General features: G+C 51.8%; 2 protein-coding genes across 2 annotated transcripts; both read right to left on the reverse strand.

The window, feature by feature from the left end:
• Positions 1-1,958: 1,958 nt before the first annotated feature.
• Positions 1,959-12,689, reverse strand: GUSB (glucuronidase beta). The gene is made up of 12 exons (XM_066333258.1): positions 12,419-12,689; positions 10,681-10,869; positions 10,112-10,293; positions 9,036-9,178; positions 8,704-8,891; positions 7,852-8,004; positions 7,195-7,373; positions 6,651-6,797; positions 5,550-5,634; positions 3,861-4,037; positions 3,270-3,405; positions 1,959-2,178 (listed from the first exon to the last, which is right to left on the reverse strand). Exons 1-12 carry the CDS (start codon positions 12,653-12,655, stop codon positions 2,021-2,023), a joined length of 1,974 nt encoding a protein of 657 aa, XP_066189355.1. The 5' UTR covers positions 12,656-12,689; the 3' UTR covers positions 1,959-2,020.
• Positions 12,690-13,592: 903 nt separating this feature from the next.
• On the reverse strand, positions 13,593-20,306 carry LOC136370053 (argininosuccinate lyase). The gene is made up of 16 exons (XM_066333255.1): positions 20,246-20,306; positions 18,382-18,576; positions 18,163-18,246; positions 17,805-17,861; positions 17,171-17,268; positions 16,933-17,010; positions 16,610-16,687; positions 16,166-16,218; positions 15,879-15,941; positions 15,598-15,712; positions 14,880-14,964; positions 14,661-14,720; positions 14,438-14,521; positions 14,116-14,196; positions 13,915-14,021; positions 13,593-13,820 (listed from the first exon to the last, which is right to left on the reverse strand). Exons 1-16 carry the CDS (start codon positions 20,258-20,260, stop codon positions 13,670-13,672), a joined length of 1,404 nt encoding a protein of 467 aa, XP_066189352.1. The 5' UTR covers positions 20,261-20,306; the 3' UTR covers positions 13,593-13,669.
• Between the last annotated feature and the right edge of the window lie 130 nt (positions 20,307-20,436).

Raw genomic sequence — 20,436 nt, forward strand, 5'->3', positions numbered from 1 at the left:
TGTTTTTAATGTCAGTACTGTAATTCTGTTTCTAGAAGTTGTACTAAGTCGTGTGGTTTTTGTTTTGTTTTGTTTTGTTTTCCTAAGACCTTGTGTGTGTTTAGCTGTAGAAGGGTTAAAGCACTTGATTTCTCCCCAGTTTTCCCAGTAGAATTCCTGCAGCTTTGTGTCTGGCTGAGCATTGTGTGTAAAGGCTGAGCAGCGTTGACTTGAGGCTTTCACTGTTTACAGTTCTTTAAGCAAAAAAAAAAAAAAATCCAACCCAATATTGTGGTTTTTATCACTTTCTGCTTTATTGGGGCTGCTCAAAGCTGGTCCCACAGACCACAAAATCCCTGGAAACTGCTGGATGTGTCCCTGGATTTGGGGAGGGAGCTGCTGGGCCGGGTTGGGTTTGTAGAGAACAAGCAGGAATTAAACCTCAGATGTGTGCTCAGATTTTGGGGGGGCTGAGCTGAGCCCTGGTTTGTAAGGAGTGACCAGTGTCAAATCCTCAGCTGTGTTTTGGTCAGGTCTGTTGAAATAGGGGAGGAAAATGAGGTTTTAAAGGATAATGGCTGGAGATGGAGAGGTTGAAATGACTTTCAAACACTGCTAGTGGGCTTAAATATGGGAATTGCTCATACCATGATGTGTTTGAACAAATGTCTTTTTATTGTGCATAGAGTCTTATATTCTGGGTGTTTAGTTCTAGAGAAAATCTAGGCCTAGCACGGTGTGAGGAATGCTGTAGTGTTGTTTCTTTTCCCTTAAAAACACAAGAAAAATTGTTGTGGAGTCTGCAGTGAACATCTGTGTCCTTGTTCTGCTGGGGCAGGGTGGAAGGTGCTGTGGGTTCCTTATGTACCACCTCTGAAAGGAACAGAATTTGGCCACCACACAACAGAAAAGGAAATATTTTCTTTATATGGTCAGATTTGGTCACTCCCCTGAGCCACTGACCCCAGAGGCAGCTGCAGGACAGGGAATCATGGCACCACTTTCACCCAGAATCTGTGAATTCCAGGAATCAAACTCCAGAATTAAACTTCCCAAATGCACTGGGGCAGCCTCTGGTTTTGTTCTTCTGCTCCTTGTGACGCTGCTGGGAAGTTTGCAGACTAAATATGCTGAGTTTTTGTGTGAGTGCTGGTGTGATCCATGCCAGGCTAAACCTGGCCTGAGGCTGCTGCAGCCCTAAAGGGATGTCACTGGAGCAGCACAGGGATTTCCTTCCACCTGGCCCTACCCCAGAGGGCTGCAGGCCACTCTCAGAAAGGTTTGGAACAGAATTTCCTCCTGGGCTGCTCTTTGCTGGTGACATCAAATATGAAGGAAGCCCTTCCACTCTGGAAGTGGCATTGTTAGGCACAGTTTGTGTCTAACAGTGGCAATTTTGGTACTGTAAAATAAATAGATTTAAAGTTGAGTTGCTGTAGTCCCTCCTTCTCTAACATTCCACCTTGCTGCTGGAACAGGAATTCCAAACTCTCTGCTGGAGTATGTTGGGTGGTTCACACCCTGCCTGGCTGCTGGGAATGCTCAGGATTTCTCACACATCCATCCTGTCAGGCCAGAGCAGCTGCACCAACTGTGCTCCTCTGCAATCCTGTGGGCAGTTTGCTGTGATCTCAGTAGTGTTAACCCTTAGGGGAGTTTAACTGGAAAACCTCATTTGCTTTAGAAGGATGTGATGTTCATTTAGAGTAACTTAGATTTTGTTTTTAAGTTCAGCATCGAGTTGTATCATGTAATATTTGTACTTTTTTTTTTTTTGCCATAAACAGATACCTCAGTCAGGATTTCTTAACTTCAGCTCCTTGAAAGTGAGTATTTGTTTTCCTGCCTGGAAACAGGAAGCCTCCAGACGTGGCTGAGCAGAGGAAACAAAAGTTTCTGATCTGCTTTGCATCACAGTAACTACTTCAGGTGGACTAGAAATCGCATTGGACTTGCAAGACTTGAATCAGGCATAAAACTTGTTTAAACAGAAATTTAATAACAAGTTCAACATAATCCCCAGCCACTAAACCCTTTGTTTTCATTTTAGGAAGAGGGAATGTGATGTTATTACAGGAGGAAGGCAGCTTGATTCGTTTGCAATCTTCCAGTATCTGTCTCTAAGAACAAAAGCAGCTGCTTTGGGCTGGCGCTGGCGGGTGAAGATTCCTTTCTTGTTCCCCAAAACTCGCGTGGTCCCTGCAGGGGAGTTAGAAAATAAAGAAAGATTTAAGTTCCAGGCCCTGCTGTGAGCTGTTACAATGTAGGTACTAGGTCAGGCCAGGTGGAAGAGACCTCTGTACTTTCTTCTGCAGAGTCAGGCACAACAGGGAATCTTGGCAGGATCCCAGGCTGTGACTGAGCAACGGGGCTGCAATTCCTTCTTTTTACAGCTGGGACACTTAACTGGGCTGTGCCCATGGATCAGTGTCAGCTCTGCAATAGGTTGGCTCCACCTGCAGATTGGCTGGAGGAAATGGTGATGACTATTTACTGTCCTCTCTGGTGTCTGGATCCTTTCTGCCTGTGTTAATTTTCATTGGAAATTAGAGAAAAAGATTGACAGACTGGAACTGCAGCTTTGTGTGACCTTGTCTACGTTTTCTTTGTCCTTTTTGATGCTGCTTTCCTGGCCACTGCCGTCACTGAGCCTTCTAATGCCTGTGCTGGTGCTCTGCAGGGTATTTTAGTGCTGTTCTCCCTCTGACTGCTCACCACCCAACCCACTGCAGGTGGCATAAGCAGAGCAGGTTCATTTATTAGAGTGTGATTGTTTAATTTCTGTGGGACTGCACTGTAAATTAAGGGATTTCCCTTCCTTTGTGACTGCACTTATCTATTAATAATAGGTGGAGTGTCATGGTGAGGCAGCTGTGTGCCAGTGTGGCATCTGCTCATCTACTGCTAAACCTCTGCCAAATTAATGATGATGATGATGATTTCAAGGTGCTCTGTTCCCAGGGCAGCTGTAGGTGACACTGGAAGCACGTGAGATGTCCCTGACAGCTGCCTGAAGCTCTGAATTGAGGGTGGCCAAAAACCAGGAGCTGTCTTGGGTCCCTCACAAGCTTCCCCTGTCCACTGCCTCACGTTCCTGGGGGCATCTGTGCAGGAGAAAGGATGAATGAAGCACGGGCAGGAGCTTCCCTCTTGGTCATGCTGGATTTGGGGACAAAACCAGCTGTGCTCTGTCCTGGTGAGCAGAGGGCAGCACAGTGTTTGTGTGGCATCAACCACTAACCTCCCAGGGAGGATGGAAAGGTGTTCAGAATACAAATACAAAAGCTCACCTTGATTGGTCATGAAATCAGCAAAATTCCAGATGAGCTCCCCGATGACGTACTCCTTCCTCTTCTTGTCAAAGACAGAGTGGTACTCCCTGAGCATGGCCTGCTGGTACTCCTCAGTGAACATCATGGGGGGGTCCTGCAGCCACAACAACAGCTGAGGGGACACATCACCCCAGCAAAGCCACTCCCACTCACCCAGCAGCTATTCCTCAACAGAAACCCTGTGGTCGCCTGCTCTGCGTTAACTTGGCTCTTGTGACCATTAGCAAACACAAAATTCCAGGTATTCCCAGGGGGAATTCCCCTGGTGGCCTTTGGCATGACAGGGACAGAGGTGCCACCCCACCCTGCGTGGAACAGCACCACAAACCTCCATTTTCCAGGGTTTGCTTTCATTGAAGCATTTTCTACCACTGCCAAGGACAGATTTTGTCTCTTTAGGCAGACAGAGTGGCAAAGCTCACTGGTTCCCAACCCTGGAGCCTTTTGGACACTCCCAGCAAAGCCAGGCCCAGGGGTGCCACCCTCTCCCAGTTCCATTTTGCTGCCCTGGAAGAGCTGTTTCCATCAGGCAAACACCACAACACTCACACTGTGCAGCCCAGGCACTGAGTCTGCTCCATATTCACTCTGGATTATGGGTTTTTGGTAGGTTTTATACCAGTTCTCAAACTGGGCTGTGAGTTGGAGTGGGATCACTTCCAGGTGGCCTGGGTCATGGTACCAGGAGAAGTAGCTGTTCACACAAATCACATCCACATAGGGAGCCTGCAAAAAACAAGGTGAGGGTGTCTTGGCACAGACTTCAACCTTCTCTTGGTAAACCTAAATCCTCCTCTGGGTTAATTTAATGGAATCCAGGTTTATTACATGTAGAATGAATTTTTAGTTTCCCCCATCACTCAGGCCCTCCAAACATCATTATCTTCCCCAGGGGAAAAAAAAAAAGGCAGGATAAATTTAAATTTAATAAGCTAACAGCATTAATCAGGCATTTTTCTTACAGATTAGGAAGTCACAGCAAAGAGTTAGACAAGATCAACATGTTTCATTCTCAGGTTTGTTAGAAGTTTTTTTTTTTGTTTGTTTCCAAGATGTCTCTGGCTTGCTGGTACATTTAGATGTACTTTTTCTTTTTGAGTATTGGAATGTGATTATCAAGTGAGTGGTCAAATATTTTGACTAGCAACTAAATTTTGTGCATCAATGGTGCAATACTAAGACTAAAGCATTCTGCAAGTTATTTGCCATTTCTACCACATGGACAGTGTGATAAAAGGGCACAAAGCCCCCTCAAGATAAAGTGATGTTGTATGTAACTTGTTCAATGTTCTCTTAACATGTTTTGTAATAAAAGAAAAAAAAAAAAGTTCTAATATCACATCAGTGTATGAGAGATCTGTTCTTTGGGTTTGTTTGCCTGAGCTCCTCCAGCTGGGCAGAGGGGGAATGGGATATCCAAAAGCAGATTCCTGCTGGGATCCTTCAAATTTAAAGCCATCAGAAACTAGGGTGTTTTTTCTGGGGTGGGGAGGAAAACCCTCAGGGCTGCAGCCATTCCTGCTGACTAGAGGACACTTTAGAAGAAATCCAAAGTGTAACCTGGAACAGGGATGTGTGGCAGCACCAACTCACCTGCTAGAAGTGATTATTGTACAAGGATCTACCCTGGAAACAAATACAGGTGTTAAAAGTTCCTTGCTCCATGCTATGAAAGGCCCAAAAATCCAAGGAAAGTGCCTTTTGGTTATTTATCCAGCTCGAAGGCTTTCATTATGGAGCTGGAGGAGCTTTTAGATTATTCAACACAAACAGACATCTGCCAAAGAAGATCTAGAGCAGTTTAAAGCAGGAATTAGAGCAAAGCTCCCTTCCTTTAGACTTCCACAAGGGTTGTGAGCATTTTAAAGAGGTTTAAGCTTTGGCTTAATTGCAAGTGAAAATCCTGAGCATTAGTAAACATAATCAATGGCATGGCAAAGCATGACAATATTAATGGAATCCAGGGGCATAATCTTGCACACAAAGAATTATTCTCTCTTACAGATTTTTTTTTCAGCTGGACTACAACTACAGGATAAGTTGATTTCTACTAGAAATAAAAATGTAATTTTTCTTTAGCCTTTCCCTGCTAAATATTTACTCCAGTAAATTTAAGGAGTAGGAGGGGAAAGGACTATAAAACTATAAAACAAGTGACAAGAGGAGGAAATGTAATATTTGAATTAAAAAAAAAAAAAGAAAAAGAAAAAGAAAAGCTAGAAAATGAAGCGAACTTACACCATGATCAAGAGCGTAATTAGCATCTGTCACAAAGGTGACTGGTCTGGAGGGGTCGAGAGCTTTAGTGTGAGCTATCACTGTCCTGTTTGCAAACAGTAAAGCAAGAGTTCAACAACAGCATGGAGAAGCACAGCCCCCTCTCCCCAGGCTCTCTGGCCTTCCACCCCCCAGACAAGAGCTGCTTTTGGTGTAGCAGGCAGTGTTTTAATGCAATGAAGAGAAGATCTGTCACCACGTGGTTGCTACACCACCTGGAAAAGAGCAGAGTGGAAGTACACCAAGCACAGGCACGTGGGGTGGTGCCAGCAGCTCAGAAGTTGAAGGGACAGTTTGAGTTTGAGGACAAAACTGTAAAAAGGGCAATGGGAAGTTTCTCAACAACTCCTGGGATGTGTTCTTGAGGCCCTGTGCCACAGCAGGCAGAGGGTGGATGCTTTTGAGGAAGCCCTGAGTGAGGGAGATGGCACAGAATGGGATGGTCAAGCTCTGCTGCTGCCCTGACATTGCAGGAGGGTGGTGGAACAGCCTGAAGAATGAAACCTCACAGCTCTCTCTTAATGCACCTACAGCTCCCAGGGACAGTCTGCTGCCCATCACAGAGCTGTCTCTGAGCTATCCAAAGCTTAAATCTCTTCAGAAATAAACCAAGGTCGCTGCAGAGATTCCAAGCAGTGGCTTTGAAGTGGGGAGCCACAGAACAAACAAGCAGCACTGACTGGAGAACCTTGTGTTCAGAATGAAAGGCCAGTTATTTTACAGCTTTGCTGTAATTCTCAAAGGATTCAGCACTCATCTTCCAGTGCTAACAAGGAACATTCCATTCTCACCAGGATTTTACTTAACCCTTAGCTCAAGAAGAGATGCTCAAACCAAGTGGACACCTGGTAATTTTGTGCAGCCTTGGCAGTTCAGGATCAACATGCTGGGACAGTTCTGAGCATCAGTTGGACACATGCAGCAGTTCCATTTCAGTTTGCATCCACAGCTTCAGTTCCAGGGTTCCCAAAAAATGCCTGCCCTCCCTTTACTACCTCTCTGTGCCATCCCAAAGGAAGAAGAGGCGTCGTGTGCCCAGAGATGAGGAGCTGAGGCACTTACTTGAAGTAGTGAGCGGCTGGGGGCAGCTCTGACGCCGGCTCGTTGGCCACTGACCACATCACCACTGAGGGCCTGTTCTTATCCCTGCGCACCAGCTCCTCCATCACCGCCAGGTGATGCTGCAGGGACTTGTTCCCAAAGCTCTCGCTGCAAGACACAAGGAGGTGAGGCTGTCAAACCCATCCCCTCTGCCCTTCCCTGTGAAAACTCAGCCCCTGGGCAAAGCAGAGCCTTGATCCTGAGGATGGCTGAGGACGGCTTCTGACCCTCATTCCCCAAAGTTTGCTGCACAGTTCAGGGCCGTGGTTTGGGCTCGTTAACGGAGCCGTGTGGCAAAATGTGCCAAAACGCCCTCTGGTTGCCCAACACCATGAGGCAGCGGTGGCGCAACACCGGGAGATTTCCAAAGAGAGCAAAGTACTCTCGTTATCAGCACAGCAGGTGGGACACCGAGGACCAAAGTGTCAAAAGGGCACTGGGACACTTGGAAAGAGCTCAGAGGGGAGCAGAGGACGAGGGGCAGGGCGTGCTGGGCAGCTCTTACGGCAGTTTGATGCCCACCCCCGGGCTCTCGTCGATGACCACGATGCCGTAGGCGTCGCACAGGTCCATGACCTCCTCGGCGTACGGGTAGTGGCTGGTGCGGAACGAGTTGGCCCCCAGCCAGCGCAGCAGGTTGAAATCCTTCACTATCAAGGGCCAGTCCAGGCCTTTGCCACGGATCTGGGGGGAGAGAGGGATCACCTCTTGGGAATACAGCTTCCCTGCTTGACCTAGTCCCAGCCTCAGAGCGCCCGCCACCAGCGCTGCCCTGTGTGGGGAAGCCACTGTCACAGGGGTTTGGTTGGAGGGGACCTTAAAGCTCATCCCATTCCACCCCCTGCCATGGGCAGGGACACCTTCCACTAGCCCAGGTTGCTCCAAGCCCTGTCCAACTGGCCTGGGATACCTGCAGGGATGGGACAGCCACAGCTTCTCTGGGCAACCTGTGCCAGGGCCTCCCCACCCTCCCAGCAGACTGACTGAAATCTGGGAGATGCTTCAGTGTCTCCACCAGCACATCCATGTGCCCTGAGGGATGTCAGGACTGTGGCAGGACCAGGCATGGTGTCCCCTTAGTGCCTAGCATGGGAGGAGAGTGGAGGGGAGCAGTGTGAGCTGAGGTGTCCCTGAGTGTCCCTGCAGTGGGTGCCACACTTACATCTGCATCCTCGTGCTTGTTGACCCCGTGGAAGTAGAAGGGCCTGCCATTGATGAGGAACTGGGTGCTGGTGACGTGCACAGTGCGGATGCCGACCGGGAGCGTGTACACATCCTCCAGCAGCTCCCTGCCCACCTGGGCCTGCATCTTCACCTGCATGGCCAGGGAAAAACGGGAGGGATCCTCACAGGGCTGCCCAGTGCTCCCTCCCCTGTCTGTCAGGGAGAGTCTGGCCCCACATCCCTTCCCAGCCCTGCCTCAGCACACAGCCCGTTCCTCACTGCTGCTGCTCGGGGGGGAGCCAGGTCTGACTGAACAAAACACAGAAATCCAAGGAGTGGAAGCTGACAGATGAAAAATGAGTCCCTGGATGACCCTTTCGACACTTGCTCATCCCAAAAACTTCAGTGTCTTTTCCCCATAGCATCCACCCAGGCCAGAACATTCCTGTGCCCTGCACCTTGATGCCAGGCAATGCCTGACACATCACCTGCTGGAAACTCAGGGCAGCTCATCCTCCCTGATTTCTGCACCTGAACATCACTACTGATCCTAAACTCCCACAGAATCCCCCAGGCTCGAGCTATTGAGCTCATCCTGTCCCCAGAGGGGATGGATTGGACCCTCAGTGTGAAGGGCCAGCACCTCAGAGCACACACAGCCACTCCAGAAATGCTCTTCTCTCTGCCAGACCCTTCAGAGGCTGCCAAAGCTTGATTCCATTACTGCCTAATTAGCAGAGCCACTCTGGTCACACGCACAGGGCAGAGTGGAGAGGACAGAGGATGGGCCATATGGCACTGCCTTAACCCTGTTAAACACACCCACCCAGAGGAGGAAATGCCACTTTACCTCCAAGGAGTACAGGTATCCAGGGTTCTCGTGCATCAGGTAAGGCCACCAGAGGTTTGGGTTGAGGACTTTGAGCTCTCCCACTGGGCCATCACCTGCAGCAACCACCTTCCCCTCTTGGTCACGTAAACTCAGGGACAAGGAATTGGCTGTGCTGCCAACCACTGACACCTGATACTGCACCATGGCTGAGGAAACAAAGGACAATCAGAGACTGCCAGAGGACAGCTCAGCCTCAGCAAAAAGCCACTAGGAAACAAATTCAGACTCCTGCTGCCCTTGTCACCTCCCTATGGAGGGTGAGGGAGCTGCTGTCATTGCTGTGGACCTACCAACACTGTCTGATGAGGTGGTTGTCACAGTGATGTCGTCGATGTAGGCAGCAGGAGTGGTGTAAAGCACAACTGGGCGGTGGATTCCAGCATAATTAAAGAAATCAAACTTGGTGTTCTGCACAAAATAGTTCTTGGGGTACCTGAGTGAGCAAGACAGGAGGACTGGCTGCATTACACTTCATTACATAGCTGAAGGTAGCATGTGGATGCTGGCAGTGCAAAACAATCATGTAAAATATCTTTACAACAGGGTGGATCTGTCTTTCAGCCACTACACTGAAGGGCTTTGTGTGGTAATGCACCCCACAGCCCCACTTCCAAATAGGGAAAGTTTCAGTTTACTTTTAGTTATTTTAGGAAATTTAACTAGAAAGTTCTGTGCCCTTCTCATTGGATTTAGCTCAGGGCCAAGAGATAAGCACTTATTAGACCTTGTTACCGTTCTTCAAACCCTGTATCTCTATTGGCAGCAGGCCAAACTGTCCTTCCTAAAACATTCGGTATTTAGAGGAAGGAGCACAAAAGAAGTAAGAGGCTTTTTGGAGTGTTTCTAGCAGGATGTCAGAGGTTTTCTCAGACACCTGTGGGCGGCTTTTCTTTTGTTCTCTGTAACATTTGGGAACAATGTTATTTTGTTATTTTTCTTTATTACACCTTTTATTTTACAAAACACCTCTGAAGAGCAGTCTCCCTAAAATTATTTTAAACCAATCCGCAAGGGCTGGACCCTCAGAGATTGGTACATTTACACGTGGTTCATAAAACCTGGCCAGGTGCTAACCTGTATCAGTGTTGCACTTAACAAAGAAGTTAACAAAGATCTTGATCCTTCAGGAGAGCTGCTACTTGCAGCTTCCAGCTGAACCCAAGCTTCCCAAACCTGCCACAAATTCGGCCTGACAAACGTGCACACAACAGATGCACTACCCCACTGCTGACTCCTCACTGCCCCACCGATGAATGTCACCACAAACACAACCCCGTGGAGGGATTTATGAACCAGCAGCTGAATAAACTCCCCCTCTCCCACAGCCCTGGGATGAACCCAACAGCAAAACACGGCAGGAGCTCACCTTGCTCTGTCAGCCATGTACTGGATGGAGCCCGGGGGCAGCGTGTGGGGGCTCAGGGTGTTGTTGAGGGCCACGGTGATGCGGCACAGGGCGCCCGGGCTGCCCTGCACCACGCTGCTGATGTCAGCCTCAAAGGGCAGGTGCCCCCCTTCGTGCTCCACCACCTGCACCCCGTTCACCCACTGCCGGGAGATAAACCCCCCAAAAAACGGGTTATTGGGATTTTGCACGGAGAAGGGAAGCAAAGTTACAAGGAAGAAGTTCGGGCTCTTGATCCTCAAAGGAGGTTTGGAGGGATGAGTCTGGATCTTTGAGGGATCTCCCTTTGCTGGGTGACATCAAGCATCACTGAGGGACACGGTTTGGGGCAGATCCATTAATCAGGAAAAGTTTAGTTACCAATCCCAAAAGTGCAGGATCAGAGAGGAGAAAATGGAATTCATTCTCGCTGAGGGAAAACGGGGGATGCAAAACCGAGGCAGGGACGCATTTGCTGGACAAACCATAAAACTGGCTTTAGTCCAGCCTTATTTAGGAAGGAGGAGACAAGCCCCCGAGGTCACACGTACCACGATGGAGTAGTAATGGGCACTGCCGAAGCGCAGCACCACCCTGGGGGCGGGATCGCCTTGCAGCCAGCGCCGGGGGAGCAGCACCTCCTTCTCGTACCACACCCAGCCGATGAAATTCTCCAGGCTGGGGTCCTGCGTGATGTCGTTGAAGCTGGCAGGCACCGGCATGTCAATCACGGGGCCGGTCTGGCAGGAATTGCATGGAAAAGGAAGGAACAGAGCGTTTAAAAAGAGAGATTTTACAGCTGGAGGTGTCCCCTTCCACTGACAGCCTTACAGTGCCTTTGCCAAGGGGAAATACTTGGGAAAAACTGTTTTTAAAACTGCTGAGGTCTCTCACAGTTCCTGTACAAGCCCTAATTAGCACCTGCCTGTTCCTACAGGAAAAAGCTGCTCCTTTCTTTTCCCCTCCTGCTGTCCAATGAAACATTTCATTAATGAGCTCTGGCATTACAGAAGCAGAGAAGTGACGGGGGAAAAATCCAAGCCCGGGTTGTTCTTTCAGTGAGAATTTTCTCCTGCACAGCTCCAGAGCAATGTGGGGGTTGTGGTGCTGTTTGTCAGCTAAGAGCTGTAGAAAAAGGGTAACAAAATAATAGATATTTGAGCAGTCATGGATATTTTGGGATATTTGTTTCCCCATGGAGACTGTTTGGGCTGAGTCCAGCCTTTCTCACTGTGCTAAAGCAACAGAGGTTCCTTGGAATTAAAACGGAATCCATTCAACATGAAGCTTACAGAGAGGCAGTGTCAGAGCACATTGGATATTGAGGAATCCAGATGCTGTTGCCAAATAGAGCTGTTCATTTTCAGCACTTTCTGGCCTCAGGATATTGCACAAAGGAGTTCTGCAGCTTCTCCATTCCTGAGGAAGCCTCAGGAAACGGAATGAGGAAGGTCTGGTGGGCATCATGTGCACGGCTGACTCAGCAGGGGACTGCAGAGAGCCCAGGGCTCTCAGCAGAAAACCCTAGGGGGAAAATCCTTGGCTGGGGAAGAGGATTTTCTGTATCTGCTGCAGGAAAGCCCTTGCCTGGGCTGGCCAGACCCTGTGTGTCCTTCAGGGAGGTTCGCTGAGGTCTAAAACAGGTTGGATGCACTCATCTAAGCCTCCCTTGGAGGGAGCACATTTCAGGATTGCTCTCCTCGGGCAGAACTTCCAGCAGCACAGTGCCCTTCAGCTCTTTCCTCCTTCCACAATCTCCCAACAAAATCGGCCAGAAGGCTACAAACAGAAATAATGAATGGCTTATCAATTTTATGCATAAAATCCCTAACTCTTCTCCTTCAGGTAATGTAGTTAATTTCCAAGCAGATCCAAATGGCACCAAAACCTGTCTACCAGCACTCTGAAACTTTGAAATAAAACAATTCCCAGTCCCTTTCAGGCACATTTTTTGCCGATTCTGTGCCGCTGGAAGCTCAGCGCTGTGCGAGGCTCCTGCAGCACGGGACACGTGCAGGTGAACGGGGCTCCTCCAAACCGTGTCTGCCCCCGGAGCAGCACCAGGGGATCATCAGCGGCTGCTAATTAGGAACCGCTTCAGAAATAACCCGGGCAGGGCCAGCACCGCGGGGCGAACGGCAGCGCCCTGGGGGAGAAAGCCGGGAAAGAGGAAGGGAGGGCGAGAGGAAGAAAGAAGCGGAGCCCCGGCAGCGGGCCGGAGCCCGGCTCGGAAGGGAAAGAGCGCAGCCCGTGCCCGGGGCCGGGCAGCGCCCGCCCGCTCCCCGCTACCTGCCGGAGCGGCTGCCGGTACCAGCGCTGCGCGAACCCGGCGTCCCTGCCCGGAGACACATCGGCGCGGAAGCTCCACAGGCCGCCGAGCTCCCTGCGCTCGCGGGACGGGGTGTCCCGGGGCTGCAGCATCCCGGCGGGACCGGCGGCCAGCGCCGGGAGGAGCAGCAGCAGCACCGGCAACTGCAGCAGCGGGCACAGCCCGGTCCCGCCGCCGCCTGAAGCCGCCGGCGCCATGTTGGCTGTGGGCAGGGCCCGCTGAGGGAGGGGCGGGGCCTGGCCCGGCGGGTGGGCGGGGCCTGGCCCGGAGGGTGGGCGGGGCCTGGTGGGAGGCGGGGTTTGGGGCGGAAGGGGCGGGGCTGTGGCTGAGGGGCGGGGCCGGAGGCGGGTCCCGATCCCTGTCGCCTTCCCGGTCCTGGTCACGATCGCTGTCACGGTCCCCATCCCGATCCCTGTCACGGTCCCCATCCCGCCCCAGCGACATGAACGACCGCAATGCCCGTCAGAGACCGGGCTCTGTCCCACGGTCCCCTCCGGACAAAGCCACGAGTGTCCTGCCGTAAAGGCACCTCCGTGAACTTTGATGCTCTGTCCTGGATCGCCGGATTTCTTGGAGCAGCGAGTGCTCTCCCTCTCCCTCTCCCTCTCCCTCTCCCTCTCCCTCTCCCTCTCCCTCTCCCTCTCCCTCTCCCTCTCCCTCTCCCTCTCCCTCTCCCTCTCCCTCTCCCTCTCCCTCTCTCTCTCCTCGCCTCTCCTCTCCATTTATTCATTTATTTGTCACAGAATCATTTAGGTTGGAAAAGACCTCCAAGGTCACCAAGCCCAACCTGTGACCCGACAGCACCACCCTGTGACCCAGAGCAGGGCACTGAGGGCCACATCCACCCTTCCCTTAACACCCTTCGGGGTGGTGACTCTCGCTGCTCAGCCCGTTCTGATGTTGGATCCCCCTTTCTGTGAAGAAATTCCTCCTTGATGTCCAATCTAAACCTGCCCTTAAGCACGCCTTAGGTTTATTATTTTTGGTTATTTTATTGCCCGCTTGCTTACATCTGTTTGTTTTCAGAGTCACTTGCTGAAGTGTAAAGGTTAATGGTTATTCGCAGTGGCTAAAAGGGGCGCTGGAGAGGAGAGGGAGGGCGAGCCCCTGAAGAATGAAGAGGCAGGAGCCGGATTTCAGTGAACTACAGACACCCCGGTGTTTATTAACTCCAGGCACAACGCTGCAGGCACGGGATCTCTCCCCACACTCTAAGCCTGTTCCTTGAGCCTCTTGAGCAGCTCCCGCAGCTGCTCGATCTGCGCGGACACGGAGCTCTTGGCGGTGCCGCCCGCGGCCGTGTACTGCTCCACGCTGCTCACCACGCTGAACACCTGAGCCACATCGCTGCCGAACAGGGGGCTGCGGCCACGCCGGGGCTGTCAGCGGCCTCGGCCGTGCTCCAAAGGGGGGTTTGGGGGGTGATTTGGGGAGTGGGAATAACGGAGGGGCAAACCTGATGTTGTGCAGCTCCTCTAGGCTGAGATTGTTGATGGTGATGCCTTTGGTCTCGGCCAGCTGGACGGCCTTGCCAGAGGCCACGTGGGCTTGTCTGAAGGGCATCTGCAGGGGCAAGGGGACAGAGCAGAGGGGACACCCAGGTCAGGTCCTCTGCACCCAGAGAAACCCCAGCTCCAGCTCTCCCTCGGGCACTTACTCCCTTCCGAACCAGGTACAGAGCCAGGTCAGTAGCCAACATCTCCGGGCTCAGCGCCCTCTCCATGTTCTCCTTGTTGATCTGCAGGAGGAGGATCCCAGGGACACGTTACCATCAGCTCCTCCTTGGGGCACCTTATGGTCAGGGTGAGGGGAATTCATCTGGAGCTCTAAAAGACTGCTCTGACCCCCTGAGCAGCTGGCAGAGGGGACCAAAACGAGCAGTGTTGGTGAGGCACTGAAGACTTTTCACTTTGGGACCAGTCTGGACCCCTGGGTTACTCACAGAATATGCACCATGATGTTGTTGAATGAATCCTTACCTGGAGGGTGGAAATCACTCCAGTGGCAACCTGGAGCACAGCATTCAGGGTGTCTACGACATCAAAGACAGCCTCCTTGTCCTCCTGTGATGGAACAGTGATGGAAATGGCTCTGAGCCAAACTCATGCAGCCCAAAAACCCCCCAGGCTGAGCAGCCCAGCTCTCCTTCCTGACTCCTGCAGCCAGCAGGAGAGATGGCGTGCAGAGGAACAAGTGCTGTACCTGCAGGTCCTTGTTGTAGGTGCTCGGGAGGCCTTTGAGGACCATGAGAATTGCAGCCAACTGCAGAGGGACACAGGAGAGGCAGGGAGTGAGGCACAGAGCAAAGCAGGGCAGGGCCAGAACCCACAGCTCTATACCAAATAAAAGACAAGAAAAAAGAGATTCCCCAGCCCCAGTCTGAGCAGTTTCCTCTCCCTCCTCCTCCCCTTTGGGGCTCACCCGTCCGAACACTCGCCCGGCTTTGCTGCGGATCAGCTCCAGACTGTCGGGGTTCTTCTTCTGAGGCATCAGGCTGCTGCCAGTGCTGGGTGGGAGATGAGTGGAGGGCAGTAGTGAGCAAAACCCTCACCCATACACACATATCATCACTGACCCAGCCCTCCAAAAGCAACGTGCAGGACCCTCTTCACTCTGCTCCTGTTTAGGGTGTAGGAAATCAGTGAACTGACTGAGTTGCTCTTGGGTTTTGCATCTTGCCTGGAGCTTTATCACAGTCCCACCTCTCAAAGTGAAACTTTAAAGGGGGCCCTGCTCCAGGCTCCCCCAGAGTGGTATCAGCAGGTCAGACTAAATGTTAGTGTGACCTCATGGAAGGAGGGGCTGTGGCTGTGCCACCCTGCAGACAAGGAGCCTGTTGGGATTGCAAACCCAGCCAGGCAAGGAAAGGCTCTGGCAGCATTCCCAGCCCAGCAGGAAGTTCTCTCTGCCAGCAGGTCCTGGACAGGAGCTGCTGGTGAATGCAAACTAGGTTAAGTTACCACAATGACAAATAATTGACTATTGCTGAGGAATATTCACCCTGAGGGTGCTTTAGTGCCAAACCCTTGATGTTGGGTCAGCCTCGAGCACAGAGACCCCAACCCCTGCCTCAGCCAGGGTGGGAGAGCTGAGGAGGAGAGGCTGAGGGAGGAGCTCTCTGCCCAAAGCTGGGACCTACCTGTAGGCGTCAGAGAGGGTCAGGAAGCCAAACTCGCTGGTGCTGTAGATGATGAGGTCCTCAGCCATCTTGCTGAGGTGGATCATCAGCAGGGTGGCAGCAGAGAGGAATTCCACTGCAGGGAAGGCAGGAAATCAGGAGGGGGAAAAGCCGCTTGGACAACCCAGGGAATCTGACTGGGCCTTTAGCTCCTAGTGATGGATTTCAGCCCCTTCATTCAATTAACTGGGAAGGGGTCAGGAGCTGCTCCCACAGCGCTGGGAGGGCTGGGCTCTGCTCACCCACAAAGTCCCTCTCGCTGACGGCATCCATGCTGTTCAGGCTGATGGAGGCAAAGTCCAGCTCTGCAAGGAAGGGGATGGACACAGGAGGTCACACTGGCCCTGACAGGACCCTCAGTGCACCAGGCTGCCCCAGAGGAGATGACTTTTTATCTATTCATGACCCTCCACCCCCTTGTTAAAGTGCCGCAACACGTCCAAAGTGACATCAGGACAATCCACTGATGCTTCCCAAAATCCCAGATATCATGAATAGTCCCGTTCCTCAGGCCCAGGGAGACATTTACCACTGCACAGCAGCTCTCTGTCAATTCCCAGGGGGTTTCCAGCCAGAGCTCCACTGCCAGGGGAGAAAGAACCAGAAATCAGACGTGGTACCCAAACTTCTATCTGACCAAAATTGAGCTCTGGTGATATCAGACACCTCTCTGAAGATTCCCTCCCCTCATTCACTTTGATGTCACAGTGTGGTCTGAGGCTCATCAAACTCTGAACTCTGCACTAAACCAGAATTCTCTCCCAAACAGGAAGAGTTGCTTAAGGGAATCCTCATGATCTTTGATTTTCAAGAAGGAATAGAAAAATATTTCTCTGTCGAGAGTCTGTGGAGAGGGAATTGAGGTGTCTGTGGAATAGAAGCCCCAGTGGCTCAGGGGATGGACAGACCTGCCTCTTGTTTTTATCTCAGAGGAAAGGGAGGGCTGAGGATCACAATAAAAAACAAACTTTACCTTCCCAAAGGCAAGACATTGATCCTCCTCTTCACGTCCCCCAGGCGCTCAGAATCACGGGTCAGAGCCACAGCATGGCTGGGGAAGGACAGAGGAGGTGAAACAGGGAGATGAACCTGGAAAATCTCCCACTCCAGGAGGAGAGAATGGCCAAAGGATGGAGAACAGGGAGTTGCCCAATCCATGCTTGGATTCTCAGCTGGTCAGAGCCACACAGGGAATTCCTGTTGCAGTTTGCAGGGTTCCCTCTGGTTTGTCACCACCCCTGGCTGTCCCCTGGGCAGAGCAGGGCCCCGAGGGTGCAGAGGGTGGCAGGGGCTCACCTGAGCAGGAACTGGCTCCATCGGATGGGCTGAGCTTTCTGCAGGTGGGTGTAGCCAGGCAGGATCACATCGATTTCTCTGGGAGGGGAAAGGACAGAGAGGTGACAGCAGGGACAGGAGGGAGGGCAGGGACAGGTCTGTAACTCCTGCTGCTGCAGGGTCTCACAGCAAACCAAGGAGTCCTCTGCCCCAAAAAGGCCAAAGCTGTGGAAAACACGGACTGTGGACAGGGACTCACATGGCTGCACGTTCCACCAGGGTCTCGATGAGCTGCAGGAGGTGGGAGGAGATGATGGAGAGGGAATTCCTCACGAACAGCTTCAGGTCAGTCACAACCTGTGGGAGATTGGCCAAGCACAAGGGAACAGATTCAGTGAGCAAACATTGCCCAGCAGAACCCCTCCTGGTTCTTTGTGATAGGAAGGGAAATCTTCCCTCGGGATGCACCCCTGGTCACTGATTTCTGAAAGCTGCTGCTGCTTTCCAGGGACAGAACCAAAATCTCTTCTTTTCAGTGGGTTTGTCAGATATTGTCAGATTTGGAGCAGTAAATTCCCAGCCAACACAAGCTGATCATCCTGAGGAGGACTGCCCCTGAAAGATGTGTGTACCCAGGCAGCAGAGTCAGGGGTTCTGGAGGCTTTCAGAGATGTCAGTGGAATTTTGTGGCCTTTTACCCCCAGGATGCAGCCCTGCAAATCCCACTCCCCTGGGTGGATGAGTCACTGCAGCATCATTAGTTTAAAGCTATTGTTAATTTAAAGGGATACAGGCTGAGTGTGTCAGGCCATGACAGAGATGGCATAAAAATATTCAATTCAGGAACTGAAGTGGAGGAATACAGAAGGAGAAAACAAAGCTTCTGTCCATACCTGATCATTCCTGCTCCTGCCAGTGTGCAACTTCCCAGCTACGTCTCCAATCAGCTCCTGAGGACAAGAGCAGGGTTCTGTCAGCACCTCTGTGCTCTGAGCAGCACAATCCACACCAGCACATCCCCCTGCCTGGAGGGGACTCAGCCCCAGGACCCTCTGAGGAGCCACGGGGTGTGTTCTGGGGAAGGGCACATTTGGGTTCTGTGCCTGTCCAGCCCCAGAGGGGGTGTGGAGACCCTTGGCTGTGCCCCAGGGGGTTCAGTGCCAGCAGCTCCACAGGGATTTCACAGAGGGACAAGCCCAAAATGTCAGGCAGATGTGGAGGAACAGAACAAGGGGTTTAGAGGAGCCAAACCTTGAGCCTGCGCTCGTTGGCTGTGTGGATATCCTCATCACTTTGTTTCAGCACAAAGACCCCCTTGGACCATTCCTCAGAGATCTGCAAACAGCACAAACACCAGTCAGCCACAGGAGTTATTAAATCCAGGCAGGATTAATTATGAAACTTATTAAATTATTAAATCTCAGGTCAGGAGCCATTCACCTGACAGTTTTTGAAGGAAAGAAGAAATACCTTTTCCAGGCCACTCAGGATCTTCTCCAGCTCCGTTTTAGACAGGATCCCAGACTTCTCCAAGGCTTTGGCATAAGCCCTGCTCCCCTGGATATCCACCTCAGACAGTCTCTGGTCATAGCTAATGGAAGCATTGAGTATCTCCATGATGGGATCTGTGCTCCCACTGAACCTTCCTCCCCACAGTTTATTCCCCTGAGGGAGAAAACAGCAAATTAAAGAGGCCTAATGACTTCAGATAAACACTTTGCAGTAAATAACATCCAGTGCTCCATTTATCTGATACAGAGGCCGGGCTCAGCTCCTTGCAGTGTGACAACAGCAAGCAGAAAGTCCCCCAGGACCTCTGGCAAGTGGCTGAAGAGGTGGAGAACTCATCACTGTCTGTGTTATTTACCCCTGAGCTCTGAGGTCAGGCCCAGGAACCCTCCAAGGCATTTTCCCTCTGCAGGACTCTGCTGGGAGTTCTTGAAATTAATACCAGGGAAAGATGCAAGACCAGCACAGATTTCTGTTCTGAGGCCTTGTAAAGGGAGGAAAAACTAAGTACTCAACGGGATTAGAGTGAAATTAATATCCTCTAAATCCTTTTTGTGCTGTTTAACTAACAGCCCCTTCTCTGATTGATAAAGAGCTGTGGGCCAGCACAGAAACAAAAAACAAAAGTGGGGTTTTCCCACCCAGGCCAGGATTACCGTGGCGACCTCAGCCCTGGAATGTGTCACCCAGCTCAGCCAGGGCCCAGAGGCTGTGCAGGGCTCCAGCTGTGCCCCAGAGCTGGGTGTGTGCTGTGTGGGAGCTTCTCCAGCACTGATTCACACTCTGGGTGGCCTCACCTGAGCTGTGTCACCTGCTCAGAAGCTTTTTGCTCGTCCAGGTTGGACAACCCGAGGAGTTTTACTTCTGCTGGGCTTGCAGTGAAGGGGGTAAGAATTTTACTTGGGCAGAGACAATTTATCCAAGATTTCAAAAGCAACTCTCCAGTGCTATCAGGCACAAAAAGGAATTGGAGGTCACCTGAAGGAAGGGACTAAACAGAGATGCATTGCAGAGTGGATAATTACTAATCTACTCGATTTTTCAAACAGCACTGACAAGTTTCTGCTCGTGCTGGTCTCTGTAACTACCATGGACAGCAAGGAGCTGGCAGGACAGCTGGAAGCTGATCTGGGCCAGGGCTTTATCAGCCAGACAAAACACTTTAAAATGTTTGCCCTGGTGACTGTTTCCACGTCCCTGTGGCTGAAATGACAACAGGAGAGAGCCTGCAGAGGTGAGAGGGAAGCCGTGTGTAAAAGGCAGCTTTGTTAGAACGCTGAGGGAAGGCAGAGAGGGGAATCAGAATTGAAAAAGAAATGTTAGAGCTCCTCAGCACTCGTTTGGTGCCCCCAGGAGCAAAGTTAATGCTACATTAAAAGCCATTCCAGAGGTTCAGCACTTGACTGGGGACCGGGAATATCCAGGTATAACTTCAGTATTTAAAGATTCCCATCAAAGCTAGAAGCGTGCCAGCAGAAACATTGCAACACACACGTTTACAATCGGGAAATCCAAGCTGAGAGATTCCTTTTAGGCATCAGCAGGACTCCCTGGAGCAGTGGCTGTGCAGCCTGGCAATGCCGGGCACCGCCTGGAAGGAGGGGCAGCTTATTCGGAGAGCAGAAAGTGAACTGGCCAGGGCGCCTGGTCACGTCTGGGCAGGGAAGGAAACTGAAAACGCAGCTTTTGTGCCGAGCCGTGTTTACACAAGCGGCGGGGAAGTGCCTGAGCACGAGTGTGGGCCCTTCCCAGGGACACGGCTCCGGGACCGCCTCGCTCGGCCGAGCAGCCCCGGACACCCCCGGGAGCCAAAGTTCGCTCTCACCTCGGCTGCTGCCATCGCGGGCTCCGTGTGCTCGGCGGGCCGGGGACACTGCGGGGCCGGGGACACTGCGGGGCCGGGGACACTGCGGGGCGGCTCCGGGCACGGTCCTGGTCCCGGTCCTGGTCCCGGTCCCGATCCTGCTCACAGCCGCGATCCCAGCTCCGGTCCCGATCCCAGCTCCAAACTCGGTC

This window comes from Sylvia atricapilla, chromosome 20 (assembly GCF_009819655.1).
Source record: "Sylvia atricapilla isolate bSylAtr1 chromosome 20, bSylAtr1.pri, whole genome shotgun sequence".
Lineage (NCBI taxonomy): Eukaryota > Metazoa > Chordata > Aves > Passeriformes > Sylviidae > Sylvia > Sylvia atricapilla.

Excerpts from the sequence above, each read along its gene's own strand:
- GUSB (XM_066333258.1), bottom strand. The coding sequence starts at position 12,655 with ATGGCGCCGGCGGCTTCAGGCGGCGGCGGGACCGGGCTGTGCCCGCTG. Across the intron at positions 10,870-12,418 it reads ACCGGCAGCCGCTCCGGCAG|ACCGGCCCCGTGATTGACAT; the intron begins GTAGCGGGGAGC and ends AATTCCTGCCAG. Across the intron at positions 9,179-10,111 it reads TACATGGCTGACAGAGCAAG|GTACCCCAAGAACTATTTTG; the intron begins GTGAGCTCCTGC and ends TTGCTCACTCAG.
- LOC136370053 (XM_066333255.1), bottom strand. Across the intron at positions 15,942-16,165 it reads CAGAGAGCTGCTGTGCAGTG|AGCTGGACTTTGCCTCCATC; the intron begins GTAAATGTCTCC and ends CCTTCCTTGCAG. Across the intron at positions 15,713-15,878 it reads CAGCGAGAGGGACTTTGTGG|TGGAATTCCTCTCTGCTGCC; the intron begins GTGAGCAGAGCC and ends CCTTCCCTGCAG.